General features: G+C 70.1%; 1 protein-coding gene across 8 annotated transcripts in view; it reads left to right on the top strand.

The window, feature by feature from the left end:
* HUWE1 (HECT, UBA and WWE domain containing E3 ubiquitin protein ligase 1) overlaps positions 1 to 13055 on the top strand; it is a 56993-nt gene that overhangs the window by 41032 nt on the left and 2906 nt on the right. For 4 of the 8 annotated variants that reach the window (XM_030547352.1, XM_030547348.1, XM_030547347.1 and 1 more), the window contains 15 exons: positions 56 to 189; positions 554 to 768; positions 985 to 1273; positions 3905 to 4007; positions 4829 to 5372; positions 6247 to 6679; positions 7622 to 7737; positions 7813 to 7969; positions 8160 to 8292; positions 8377 to 8579; positions 8967 to 9097; positions 10354 to 10450; positions 10843 to 10992; positions 12311 to 12556; positions 12922 to 13039. In XM_030547352.1, the coding sequence (XP_030403212.1) occupies positions 56 to 189; positions 554 to 768; positions 985 to 1273; positions 3905 to 4007; positions 4829 to 5372; positions 6247 to 6679; positions 7622 to 7737; positions 7813 to 7969; positions 8160 to 8292; positions 8377 to 8579; positions 8967 to 9097; positions 10354 to 10450; positions 10843 to 10992; positions 12311 to 12556; positions 12922 to 13039 (3069 nt within the window). Of the gene's footprint in view, positions 1 to 55; positions 190 to 553; positions 769 to 984; positions 1274 to 3904; positions 4008 to 4828; positions 5373 to 6246; positions 6680 to 7621; positions 7738 to 7812; positions 7970 to 8159; positions 8293 to 8376; positions 8580 to 8966; positions 9098 to 10353; positions 10451 to 10842; positions 10993 to 11096; positions 11491 to 11867; positions 12176 to 12310; positions 12557 to 12921; positions 13040 to 13055 lie in introns of those variants that run through there. The other 4 variants (XM_030547349.1, XM_030547350.1, XM_030547354.1 and 1 more) reach the window with 4 other exon arrangements.

Raw genomic sequence — 13055 nt, 5'->3', positions numbered from 1 at the left:
TGAGGAGGGGGCTGGGATCTGGCCCCCACTCACCCCCTGCTTCCCATCCCCCCAGCTCACCCCCTGCTTCATCCTCTGAGAGCTCCTCTACCAGGGACTCGGCCGTGGCCATCTCCGGAGCCGACTCCCGGGGCATCCTGGAGGAGCCGCTGCCCTCCACCAGCAGTGAAGAGGAGGACCCGCTAGCAGGTACCGGGGTGACTGACCAGCCCCTTTGGCAGAGGGCTTGGGTAGCTGTGATGCTCTAGCACGGCTGGAGGGGGCGCTGTGCTGCCGAGATTGGTCGGGGGCCTCGGTAGGGGGGCTCTCCCCTGGCAGCCAGGGCCAGGCACTTGATCCCTTCTGGGCATTCAAACGCTAGAGTCGGGATGAATCCGGATCTCCTCGTCCCTGTTCTCCTGCTGCAGCCCCATGGTGCACAGCCTGCCCCAGAGGTGGCTGCATTTCAGGGTGTGGTGATCCTTCCCTGTGCAGCGTTCTGTGCGGCTGTTCCCCAGCTGCCCCACCCCCAGAGGTGGCTGCATCTTTTGCTGACACCCCCATCTCTTTTCAGGGATAAACCTCCCTGAGGGCGTGGACCCCTCCTTCCTGGCAGCCCTGCCAGATGACATCCGGCGTGAGGTGCTGCAGAACCAGCTGGGGATCCGGCCGCCAGCTCGGCCTCCCCCCACGGCTGCCACCCCCACCCCGCCTGTGGTGAGCAACCCTGGGGTGACAGAGGTCAGTCCCGAGTTCCTGGCTGCCCTGCCCCCTGCCATCCAGGAGGAGGTAAGTGCTGCTCCTGAGGGGGAGGAGCTCTGTCTGTCTCAGGGGTGAGAGGGTGGAGCTAGGTGTCAGGGTGGGCGGGGCCTCTGCATGGCTGGGTCATGGGGTGGAGCTACAGCCCTGTGGGCGGGGTCTCTGGGCATGGGCGGGGCTATGGCTCTGTGGGCGGGGCTACGGCCTGGCAGACAGGTCCCCCCAGGCAGTGACCTGTCCTCCCAGGTGCTGGCGCAGCAGCGGGTGGAGCAGCAGCGGCGGGAGCTGGCACAGGGCATCAGCTCGGACACACCCATGGACCCAGTGACCTTTATCCAGACGCTGCCCTCGGACCTGCGGCGCTCGGTGCTGGAGGACATGGAGGACAGCGTGCTGGCCGTCATGCCGCCCGACATCGCCGCCGAGGCCCAGGCCCTGCGCCGCGAGCAGGAGGCCCGGCAGCGCCAGCTCATGCATGAGCGGCTCTTCGGGCACTCCAGCACCTCGGCCCTGTCGGCCATCCTGCGCAGCCCGGGTACGGCCCCCCGGGCACCCCCCTACCCCCGCTCCGGCACCTCGGCCCTGTCGGCCATCCTGCGCAGCCCGGGTACGGCCCCCCGGGCACCCTCCTACCCCCGCTCCGGCACCTCGGCCCTGTCGGCCATCCTGCGCAGCCCGGGTACGGCCCCCCGGGCACCCCCTACCCCCGCTCCGGCACCTCGGCCCTGTCGGCCATCCTGCGCAGCCCGGGTACGGCCCCCCCGGCCCCCGGGCACCCCCCTACCCCCGCTCCGGCACCTCGGCCCTGTCGGCCATCCTGCGCAGCCCGGGTACGGCCCCCCGGGCACCCCCCTACCCCCGCTCCGGCACCTCGGCCCAGTCGGCCATCCTGCGCAGCCCGGGTACGGCCCCCCGGGCACCCCCCTACCCCCGCTCCGGCACCTCGGCCCAGTCGGCCATCCTGCGCAGCCCGGGTACGGCCCCCCCGGGCACCCCCCTACCCCCGCTCCAGCACCTCGGCCCTGTCGGCCATCCTGCGCAGCCCGGGTACGGCCCCCCGGGCACCCCCCTACCCCCGCTCCGGCACCTCGGCCCAGTCGGCCATCCTGCGCAGCCCGGGTACGGCCCCCCGGGCACCCCCCTACCCCCGCTCCGGCACCTCGGCCCTGTCGGCCATCCTGCGCAGCCCGGGTACGGCCCCCCGGGCACCCCCTACCCCCGCTCCGGCACCTCGGCCCTGTCGGCCATCCTGCGCAGCCCGGGTACGGCCCCCCGGGCACCCCCCTACCCCCGCTCCGGCACCTCGGCCCTGTCGGCCATCCTGCGCAGCCCGGGTACGGCCCCCCCCGGGCACCCCCCTACCCCCGCTCCGGCACCTCGGCCCTGTCGGCCATCCTGCGCAGCCCGGGTACGGCCCCCCCGGCCCCCCCTACCCCCGCTCCGGCACCTCGGCCCTGTCGGCCATCCTGCGCAGCCCGGGTACGGCCCCCCCGGGCACCCCCCTACCCCCGCTCCGGCACCTCGGCCCTGTCGGCCATCCTGCGCAGCCCGGGTACGGCCCCCCAGGTACCCCCCTACCCCCGCTCCGGCACCTCGGCCCTGTCGGCCATCCTGCGCAGCCCGGGTACGGCCCCCCGGGCACCCCCCTACCCCCGCTCCGGCACCTCGGCCCTGTCGGCCATCCTGCGCAGCCCGGGTACGGCCCCCCCGGGCACCCCCCTACCCCCGCTCCGGCACCTCGGCCCTGTCGGCCATCCTGCGCAGCCCGGGTACGGCCCCCCCGGGCACCCCCCTACCCCCGCTCCGGCACCTCGGCCCCGTCGGCCATCCTGCGCAGCCCGGGTACGGCCCCCCCGGGCACCCCCCTACCCCCGCTCCGGCACCTCGGCCCTGTCGGCCATCCTGCGCAGCCCGGGTACGGCCCCCCCGGGCACCCCCCTACCCCTGCTCTGGCACCTCGGCCCTGTCGGCCATCCTGCGCAGCCCGGGTACGGCCCCCCCGGCCCCCGGGCACCCCCCTACCCCTGCTCCGGCACCTCGGCCCTGTCGGCCATCCTGCGCAGCCCGGGTACGGCCCCCCCGGGCACCCCCCTACCCCCGCTCCGGCACCTCGGCCCTGTCGGCCATCCTGCGCAGCCTGGGTACGGCCCCACCGGGCACCCCCCTACCCCTGCTCCGGCACCTCGGCCCTGTTGGCCATCCTGCGCAGCCCGGGTACGGCCCCCCCCCCCCAGCCCCCGCTCTGGCACCTCGGCCCTATCGGCCATCCTGCGCAGCCCAGGTACGGCCCCCCCCCAGCCCCCGCTCTGGCATCTCGGCCCTATCGGCCATCCTGCGCATCCCGGGTACGGCCCCCCCCAGCCCCCGGGCACCCCCGTACCCCCGCTCCGGCACCTTGGCCCTATCGGCCATCCTGCGCAGCCCGGGTACGGCCCCCCTGGGCACCTCCTATCCCCGCTCTGGCACCTTGGCCCTGTCGGCCATCCTGCGCAGCCTGGGTACGGCCCCACCGGGCACCCCCCTACCCCTGCTCCGGCACCTCGGCCCTGTTGGCCATCCTGCGCAGCCCGGGTACGGCCCCCCCCCCCCAGCCCCCGCTCTGGCACCTCGGCCCTATCGGCCATCCTGCGCAGCCCAGGTACGGCCCCCCCCCAGCCCCCGCTCTGGCATCTCGGCCCTATCGGCCATCCTGCGCATCCCGGGTACGGCCCCCCCCAGCCCCCGGGCACCCCCGTACCCCCGCTCCGGCACCTTGGCCCTATCGGCCATCCTGCGCAGCCCGGGTACGGCCCCCCTGGGCACCTCCTATCCCCGCTCTGGCACCTCGGCCCTATCGGCCATCCTGCGCAGCCCAGGTACGGCCCCCCCCAGCCCCCGGGCACCCCCGTACCCCCGCTCCGGCACCTTGGCCCTGTCGGCCATCCTGCACAGCCTGGATACGACCCCCCTGGGCACCTCCTATCCCCGCTCTGGCACCTTGGCCCTGTCAGCCATCCTGCGCAGCCCAGGTACGGCCCCCCTGGGCACCCCCTATGCCTGCTCCGGCATCTTGGCCCTGTTGGCCGTCCTGCGCAGCCTGGGTACGGCCCCCAGACACCCCTCTACCCTCACTGCAGCACCTCAGTCTGCAGCCCCCCAACTCCTGTTTCCTCTCATCTCCCCACAGCCTTCACCAGCCGGCTGAGCGGGAACCGCGGGGTCCAGTACACGCGCCTGGCCGTGCAGAGGGGGGGCACCTTCCACATGGGCGGTGGTAGCAGCCACAACAGGTACCTGCCCCGGGGGGGCGGGCAGGCTGAGGGGGCACCTCTTAGTTACAAGGCTCAAATCTCATCTCCTGTGGAGACACAGGACATGTGGGATCCATGCTGGGCTCCGAGAGGGACGTGGGGGCTGGCGGCTCCAGCACGGGGGGTGCTGGTAACAGCCCAGCCGCCTGGGTTCCATGCTCAGCTCTGGGATGGACGTGAAGGCTGGTGGTTATAACGGGGTGGAGGCAATGTGAGCTGGCCGCCTGGACTCCTGGGTTCCATGCCGGGCTCTGAGGGCTGGTGGTTAGAGCGGGGTGGAGGCAGTGTGAGCTGGCCGCCTGGACTCCTGGGTTCCATGCCGGGCTCTGGGGGCTGGTGGTTAGAGCGGGGTGGGGGCAGTGTGAGCTGGCCGCCTGGACTCCTGGGTTCCATGCCGGGCTCTGGGGGCTGGTGGTTAGAGCGGGGTGGGGCAGTGTGAGCTTGCCGCCCGGACTCCTGGGTTCCATGCCGGGCTCTGGGGGCTGGTGGTTAGAGCGGGGTGGGGGCAGTGTGAGCTGGCCGCCCGGACTCCTGGGTTCCATGCCCAGCTCTGAGGGCTGGTGGTTAGAGCGGGATGGGGGCAATGTGAGCTGGCCGCCCGGACTCCTGGGTTCCATGCCCAGCTCTGAGGGATGTGGAGGCTGGTAGTTATAGCGGGATAGGGGCAATGTGAGCTGGCCACTCGGACTCCTGGGTTCCATGCTGGGCTCCGGGAGGGACATGGGGGCTGGCGGCTCCAGTGTGGCCTTCGTAGCCGCCCCGGTTCCTCGCCGCGCTGTCTGAGCCGCCTCCTCCCCCAGGCCGTCGGGCAGCACGGTGGACAGCCTCCTGCGGCTGCGGGGCCGGCTGCTGCTGGACCACGAGGCGCTCTCCTGCCTGCTGGTGCTGCTCTTCGTGGACGAGCCCAAGCTGAACACCAGCCGGCTGCACCGGGTGCTGCGCAACCTCTGCTACCACGGCCAGACGCGGGGCTGGGTGATCCGCAGCCTGCTGTCCATCCTGCAGCGCAGCAGCGAGAGCGAGCCCTGCCTGGAGACGCCCAAGGGGCCGCCAGATGAGCGGGGCAAGCGGGCCGCCAAGGCCGGCGCCCCCGAGGGCCGCCCGCTGGAGCTGCTGCACAAGATGGAGGCCCGCAGCTCGGGCCAGCTCTCCTGGCTCTCCGTCTCCATGGACGCTGCCCTGGGCTGCCGCACCAACATCTTCCAGATCCAGCGGGCCGGCGGGCGCAAGCACACGGAGAAGCACGCCGCCGGCACCGCCACCGGCACCGCCGTCCACATCCACCCACAGGCCGCCCCCGTGGTGTGTCGCCATGTGCTGGACACCCTCATCCAGCTGGCCAAGGTGAGGGGCAGGGCGGGAGTCTCGCTGGGCAGGGGACATTGTCCCTTGGCAGGTAGGGCTGGGCAGGGGACGCTTTCCCTTGGGGGGGTTGCAGGGGGAGGGCAGGGGACACTGTCCCTTGGCAGGCAGGGTTGAGCGCTGGGGGGGAGATGGGCGGGGTGGGGGTGGGGGCTGGGCAGGGGGCGCTGCAGGGGGAGGGGGGCACTCTCCCCTGGCAGGGCTGGGCTTTGGGAGGGAGAGGGGCTGGGCAGGGGGCGCTCTCTCCTGGGGGGGTGGGGGGAGGGGCTGGGCAGGGGGCGCTCTCCTGGGCATTGGGATGGGGAGGGGCTGGGCAGGGGGTGCTCTCCTGGGCATTGGGATGGGGAGGGGCTGGGCAGGGGGTGCTCTCCCCAGGCAGGGCTGAGCATTGGGATGGGGAGGGGCTGGGCAGGGGGTGCTCTCCCCTGGCAGGGCTGAGCATTGGGATGGGGAGGAGCTGGGCAGGGGGTGCTCTCCTGGGCATTGGGATGGGGAGGGGCTGGGCAGGGGGTGCTCTCCTGGGCATTGGGATGGGGAGGGGCTGGGCAGGGGGTGCTCTCCCCTGGCAGGGCTGAGCATTGGGATGGGGAGGGGCTGGGCAGGGGGCACTCTTCCGGGCATTGGGATGGGGATGGGGAGGGGCTGGGCAGGGGGTGCTCTCCCCTGGCAGGGCTGAGCATTGGGATGGGGATGGGGATGGGGATGGGGAGGGGCTGGGCAGGGGGCGCTCTCTCCTGGCAGTCAGTCCCACGTGGTGTTACGTGCGGCTGTTTCCCAGCTGCCCCCCACCCCAGAGGCAGCTGCATCTCAGCGCCATGCCAGCTGTCTCCAGGCTGTGACTCTGCCCTCTCCCCAGGTGTTCCCCAGCCACTTCACGCAGCAGCGGCCCAAGGAGGCGCCCTGCGAGGGGGAGCGGGGGGCCAGGCAGTCGGGCAGCCCGGGCCAGGCCAGCGGCATCTCCACCGACTTCTGGGACTTGCTGGTCAAACTGGACAACATGAATGTGAGCCGCAAGGGCAAGAACTCGGTCAAGTCGCTGCCCGTGAGCGCGGGCGCCGAGGGCGAGAGCTCCCCCTACAGCCTGGAGGCCTCGCCGCTGGGCCAGCTCATGAACATGCTCTCGCACCCCGTCATCCGGCGCAGCTCGCTGCTGACCGAGAAGCTGCTGCGCCTCCTGTCGCTCATCTCCATCGCCCTGCCCGAGAACAAGGCGCCCGAGGGGCCGGGCGCCGCCCCCGCCCCCACCGCCCCCTCCGCCGGGGCTGCCGCCCCCGCCCCCGCCGTGCCAGGTGAGGGGGGCCGCCTAGTTCTCAGTGCCCCAGGGGATTCTGGGATTGAGGGTGTGCCAGATGGGGGAGGGGGTGGCAACTGGTGTATCCCTGCCCCCAGAGACTTCTGGGATTGGAGAGGTGGTGGGATCCTGGTTCCGCCCTGCCCCAGAGGTTCTGGGTTTGTGGGAGGGGGGCTGGTCTCTCCCCCGCCCCAGAGACTTCTGGGATTGGAGATGTGGTGGGATCCTGGTTCCGCCCTGCCCCAGGGGATTCTGGGTTTGTGGGAGAGGGGCAGTGGGACCTTGATACTGCCCTGCCCCAGGAGGTTCTGGGATTGAGGGTGTGCCAGATGGGGGAGGGGGTGGCAACTGGTGTATCCCTGCCCCCAGAGACTTCTGGGATTGGAGAGGTGGTGGGATCCTGGTTCCGCCCTGCCCCAGGGGATTCTGGGATTGAGGGGTTTGTGCCGGGGGGGGCTGGTCTCTCCTCACCCCAGAGACTTCTGGGATTGAGGGGTGGTGGGATCCTGATACCGTCCTGCCCCAGGGGATTCTGGGATTGAGGGAGGGGGGCTGGTCTCTCCCCCGCCCCAGAGACTTCTGGGATTGAGGGGTGGTGGGATCCTGATACCGCCCTGCCCCAGGGGGTTCTGGGATTGAGGGGTTTGTGCGGGGGGGGCTGGTCTCTCCTCACCCCAGAGACTTCTGGGATTGAGGGGTGATGGGATCCTGATACCGCCCTGCCCAGGGAGTTCTGGGTTTGTGGGAAGGGGGCTGGTCTCTCCCCCGCCCCAGAGACTTCTGGGATTGAGGGGTGGTGGGATCCTGATACCGTCCTGCCCCAGGGGGTTCTGGGATTGAGGGGCACAGGGTCCTAGCTTGGGGTCCTGCCCAGGTTGCCACCTGCATTCCCCATGGATCCTGGGCCGGGCCTCGCTAACCCCACGGTGTTTTCCCACAGCTCCCACCAAGGGCAGCAAATCTCCGGCCAAGGCTGGCGAAGCAGGCGGTGGTGGGACAGACACCAAGATGGTGGCGTCGGGCCTGACAGAAAACCAGCTGCAGCTGTCGGTAGAGGTGAGTGCAGAGCAGTGCCTGGGTGGGGCGGGGGGCACCTGGTGCCCCCCCCGCTCACTCCATGTGCCCCCCCAGGTGCTGACATCTCACTCCTGCTCAGAGGAGGGGCTGGAGGACGCAGCCAATGTCCTGCTCCAGCTGTCGCGGGGCGACTCGCCCACCCGGGACACAGTGCTCCGGCTCCTGCTCAGCGGCGCCCGCCAGCTCGGCTACACCCTCTGCAAGCAGATCGGTAACGGGGCGGGACTTGGGGGGCAGCTTTGGGAAGGGTCAGTGGGGGAGAGGGTGGGGCCTGCTGCCCTGAGGGGAGGGCATGGGGTGCTGGGAGGGATGGGGCCAGCAGAGAATAGCTGGGGGGCTGGAACAAGTGAAGTGTGGAAGACCTGACCCCCCGCTCCCCCCCTTGGGCCCCAACCCCCCAGGCACCCTGCTGGCGGAGCTACGTGAGTACAACCTGGAGCAGCAGCGGCGGGCGCAGTGCGAGCTGCTCTCCCCCGACGGGCTCCCCGACGAGCAGCCCCAGACCACCAAGCTGAAGGGCAAGATGCAGAGCCGGTGAGTGATGCACCCCACTCCCCTGTCCCCCCTCCCCCTCCCCAGCCGCCCCCGCTAACCCCCCCCCACACCCACCCCGGGCAGGTTCGACATGGCGGAGAACGTGGTGATCGTGGCCTCCCAGAAGCGGCCCCTGGGCGGGCGGGAGCTGCAGCTGCCCTCCATGTCCATGCTGACCTCCAAGACCTCCACCCAGAAGTTCTTCCTGCGCGTGCTGCAGGTCATCATCCAGCTGCGGGACGACACGCGCCGCGCCAACAAGAAGGCCAAGCAGACGGGCCGGCTAGGTAGGGCTGGGGCTGGGCCCGGGGGGGGCTGGGCCTGTGGCCTCGGGGATTGAGGAGCAGCAGGGCTGTAGGGGGGGCACCTGCCTCTGGGATTTGGCCAGAGGGGGACCAGGGCCAAGGGGGATGCCTGCCCTGGGAGGTTCTGGGCCGGTGGGGGACCAGGGCCGAGTTGGCAGGGGAGGGGGGGTTCTGGGCGAGCACGGGGGTTCAGGGCTGGAGGGGCCCTGGGGAGTTCTGAGCAGGCAGGGTCCGTGGGGGGTTCTGGGCCGGAGGGGGCCTGGGGCCGAGTGGGCGAGGGAAGGGGGCTCTGGGCAGGCGTGGGACCGGGGCCGAGCGGGGGGAGGGGGGGTCGGTTCTGGCCGCGCTCTGACCCGTCTTCCCCCCCAGCAGGTAGCTCCGGTCTGGGCTCAGCTAGCAGCATCCAGGCCGCTGTCCGGCAGCTGGAGGCTGAGGCTGACGCCATTATACAAATGGTACGTGAGGGGCAGCGGGCGCGGCGCCAGCAGCAAGCAGCAACGGTTAGCATGGGGCCTGTGGCGCTTGGGGCCACTCCATCCGTGGGGTCCAGCCCCCCCTTCCTGGGACCCCCCTGCTCCACCCTGCCTCGGGCTGGCAGCCAGGGTGCCAGGGTTCTCTCCCACCTCAGAGTGGGGGCTGGGAGCCAGGATGCCTGGGTTCTTTCCTCAGTTCGGGGGGCTGGGAGTCAGGATGCCTGGATTCTCTAGCACCTCAGGGTGGGGGATGGGAGCCAGGATGCCTGGGTTCTTTTCTCAGTTCTAAGGCGGGGCTGGGAGCCAGAACTCCTGGGTTCGCTCCTGGCCCTGGGAGGGGATGAGGCTTCCTGGGGGTACCCAGAGCTGTGAGGGCCCCCCCTGCTGTTGGAAACACAGCCACTGGCACGTGCCGACCTCCGAGCACCCGGCTGCTGGCTGCCCCCAGGGTCTCTTCCCCCTCCGCCCCCCCAGTGAGAACGAGGAGACATTCGCCTGCTGGGGAGCCAAGCCCCAAAGATGCGAGTAGCGTTAACGGGCTCCAGGGACAATACCACGTGCATCATCTCACCCCGGGCACCAGCAGCCAATCCCCTGCCTCCACCCCTCAGGGCACAGTCCTGGGGTGTCCCTTCTCCCCAGCCCCCACTTCGCTGCCTGGGAATTGAGGGGCCCCTGCACGCTCTGCTGGGAAGTCAGGATTTCTGGGTTCTCTCCTGGCTCTAGGAGGGGAGTGGGGGCTGATGGTTAGAGGCGGGAGGCTGGGAGCCAGGACTCCTGGGTTCTCTCCCGGCTCTAGGAGGGGAGTGGGGGGTGGGAGCCAGGACTCCTGGGTTCTCTCCTGTGGGAGGGGAGTGGGGATCGGTATGCATCTAATGGCTCCCAGCCTCAGGGTCCCCCACTTTACAGGCCCTGAGGGAGGTGGGAATCCACACCCTCCCCCCCACCATCCTCCGATTTCACCCTTCTGGAGAGAGTTCCCCCCGCATGCCCCTGCCCCCATCCGGCTGCCGTGGGCCTGTGCCATCGCTGATCTATGCATGCCATGCTGGAGCTGCCCCCAACCTGGGGGGGTGGGGGGTCACCTACCCATCATCCCTTGCAAGATCAGCCTATGTGTGAGAGCTGCATGGGGGCAGGGGTGGCACGCTGTCTGTAAGTCAAATTGTCCCCCGTCCCCCCCCAAGCCACTGCTGGAGTGAGAGTCTCTCCGTGCCCACCATACATCCGGCCCCAAAGACCCCTCCAGCCCTGCCCTGACGCCCCCCATTTGTCCCGCGCAGTCCGAATCAAGCCAGTCGGAAGGGTCTGTTCGGAGGGATGAGTCGCCCATGGACGTCGATCAGCCCTCGCCCGTCACACAGGACGCCCAGTCGGTTGGTGAGTGTCCTGCTGTCACAGCCACGCCTGGGGCTGGCTCACCCAGTGCTGAGATGCAGCTACCTCAGGGGTGGGGCAGACCAGGAACAGCCACACATAATACTGCACAAGGATGGCTCGCTCAGAGCTAAGATGCAGCCACCTCTGGGGCGAGGCGGGTGGGTGATGGCTGCCCATAACACCATGCTGGGATGCAGCCACCTCTGGGGCGAGGCGGGTGGATGATGGCTGCCCATAACGCCACGCTGGGATGGCTCACCTGGTGCTGAGATGCTGCCACCTCTGGGGTGGGTTGGCTGGGGAACGGCTGTGTATACACAGCTCAGCCAGGGGTGGGGAGGGCTCCTTAGCTACAGGGACCCCTGGGGTGACCTTGTCCCCCTCCTTTGCAGGTTCTGAAGGATCCCAGCTCGGGGAGAAGGACGAGCGCCCCCCGGATCTGCCCCTCCTTAGCGAGCAGCTGAACCTGGACGAGCTCTGGGCCATGCTGGGCGAGTGCTTGAAGGAGCTGGAGGAGTCCCACGACCAGCACGCTGTGCTAGGTAAGGGTCCCGGTTCCCAGCCCCCTCCCCTCCCCGCAGTGCTGCAGCTGGCTGTGGGGTGGGGGCCCCCGGATCCCCCCAGATCTCAGCCTCCCTCCCTGCAGTGCTGCAGCCAGACAGCCAGCTAGCCATGGGGTGGGGGGCCCTGGATTTCCCCAGATCTCAGCCTCTTTCCCCGCAGTGCTGCAGCCAGCTAGCCATGGGGTGGGGGGCCCTGGATCCCCCCAGATCTCAGCCTCTTTCCCCGCAGTGCTGCAGCCAGCTAGCCATGGGGTGCAGGGCCCTGGATCCCCCCAGATCTCAGCCTCTTTCCCCGCAGTGCTGCAGCCAGCTAGCCATGGGGTGCGGGGCCCTGGATCCCCCAGATCTCAGCCTCTTTCCCCGCAGTGCTGCAGCCAGCTAGCCATAGGGTGGGGGGCCCTGGATCCCCCCAGATCTCAGCCTCTTTCCCTGCAGTGCTGCAGCCAGCTAGCCATGGGGTGGGGGGCCCCAGATCCCCCCCAGATCTCAGCCTCCCTCCCTGCAGTGCTGCAGCCAGACAGCCAGCTAGCCATGGGGTGGGGGGCCCCGGATCCCCACCAGATTTCAGCCTCTTTCCCCGCAGTGCTGCACCCAGCCATGGGGTGCGAGTCCCTGGATCCCCCAGATCTCAGCCTCCCTCTCTGCAGTGCTGCAGCCAGCCATGGAGTGGGGGGCCCCGGATCCCCTCAGATCTCAGCCTCCTTCCCCGCAGTGCTGCAGCGAGCCATGGGGTGCGAGTCCCTGGATCCCCCAGATCTCAGCCTCCCTCCCTGCAGTGCTGCAGCCAGACAGCCAGCTAGCCATGGGGTGGGGGGCCCCGGATCCCCACCAGATTTCAGCCTCCCTCCCTGCAGTGCTGCAGCCGGCCGTGGGGTGGGGGGCCCCGGATCCTCCCCAGATCTCAGCCTCCCTCCCCGCAGTGCTGCAGCCGGCCGTGGGGTGGGGGGCCCCGGATCCTCCCCAGATCTCAGCCTCCCTCCCCGCAGTGCTGCAGCCGGCCGTGGGGTGGGGGGCCCCGGATCCTCCCCAGATCTCAGCCTCCCTCCCCGCAGTGCTGCAGCCGGCCGTGGGGTGGGGGGCCCCGGATCCTCCCCAGATCTCAGCCTCCCTCCCTGCAGTGCTGCAGCCGGCCGTGGGGTGAGGGGCCCCAGATCCCCCCCAGATCTCAGCCTGCCTCCCCACAGTGCTGCAGCTGGCTGTGGGGTGGGGGGCCCCAGATCCCCACCTCCATCCCTGCAGTGCTGCAGCCAGCCATGGGGTGGGGTCCCCGGATCTCACCCTCTCTCCCTCCCTGCAGTGCTGCAGCCGGCGGTGGAAGCATTCTTCCTGGTGCACGCCACGGAGCGGGAGAGCAAGCCCCCGGTGCGGGACACCCGCGAGAGCCAGCTAGCCCACATCAAGGACGAGCCCCCGCCCCTGTCGCCTGCCCCTCTTACCCCTGCCACCCCCTCCTCGCTGGACCCCTTCTTCTCCCGCGAGCCCTCCTCCATGCACATCTCCTCCAGCCTGCCCCCCGACACCCAGAAGTTTCTGCGCTTCGCAGGTGAGGGGCGAGAGAGAAGGGGGGACTGCAGTGTGGGGGGGGTTGAGGGAAAGGAGGGGCTCCACGGGGCCTGGCCCAGGGTTGGGGGGGTCACAGGGCTCCAAGGGTGAGGGGCGAGACAGATGGGGAACGGCTCGCTCAGCACTGAGATGGAGCCACCTCTGGGGTGGGTCAGCCTGGGAACAGCCGCACGTACCATCGGGAGGACACAGCCCAGGGTCAGGTTAGTGGGGGAGATGGGCAGAGGAGCATTGGAGGTGACGGGGGGGTTGGTTTGGGGGCCACCCAGGTGTTTGGGGGGGGGTGTCTCATGGTGATGGGGATAGCAGTGAGTCACATCCCACACACATGTCCCGCCTCCCCAGAGACCCACCGCACGGTGCTTAACCAGATCCTGCGCCAGTCCACCACCCACCTGGCTGACGGGCCCTTCGCCGTCCTGGTCGATTACATCCGTGTGCTGGACTTCGACGTCAAGCGCAAGTAGGGCGGGCTGGGG

The sequence above is a fragment of the Gopherus evgoodei genome, unplaced genomic scaffold (genome assembly GCF_007399415.2).
Source record: "Gopherus evgoodei ecotype Sinaloan lineage unplaced genomic scaffold, rGopEvg1_v1.p scaffold_57_arrow_ctg1, whole genome shotgun sequence".
Classification (NCBI taxonomy): domain Eukaryota; kingdom Metazoa; phylum Chordata; order Testudines; family Testudinidae; genus Gopherus; species Gopherus evgoodei.
Note: the sequence above shows the minus strand (reverse complement) of the source record. Positions and strands in the feature narration are given on the sequence as shown.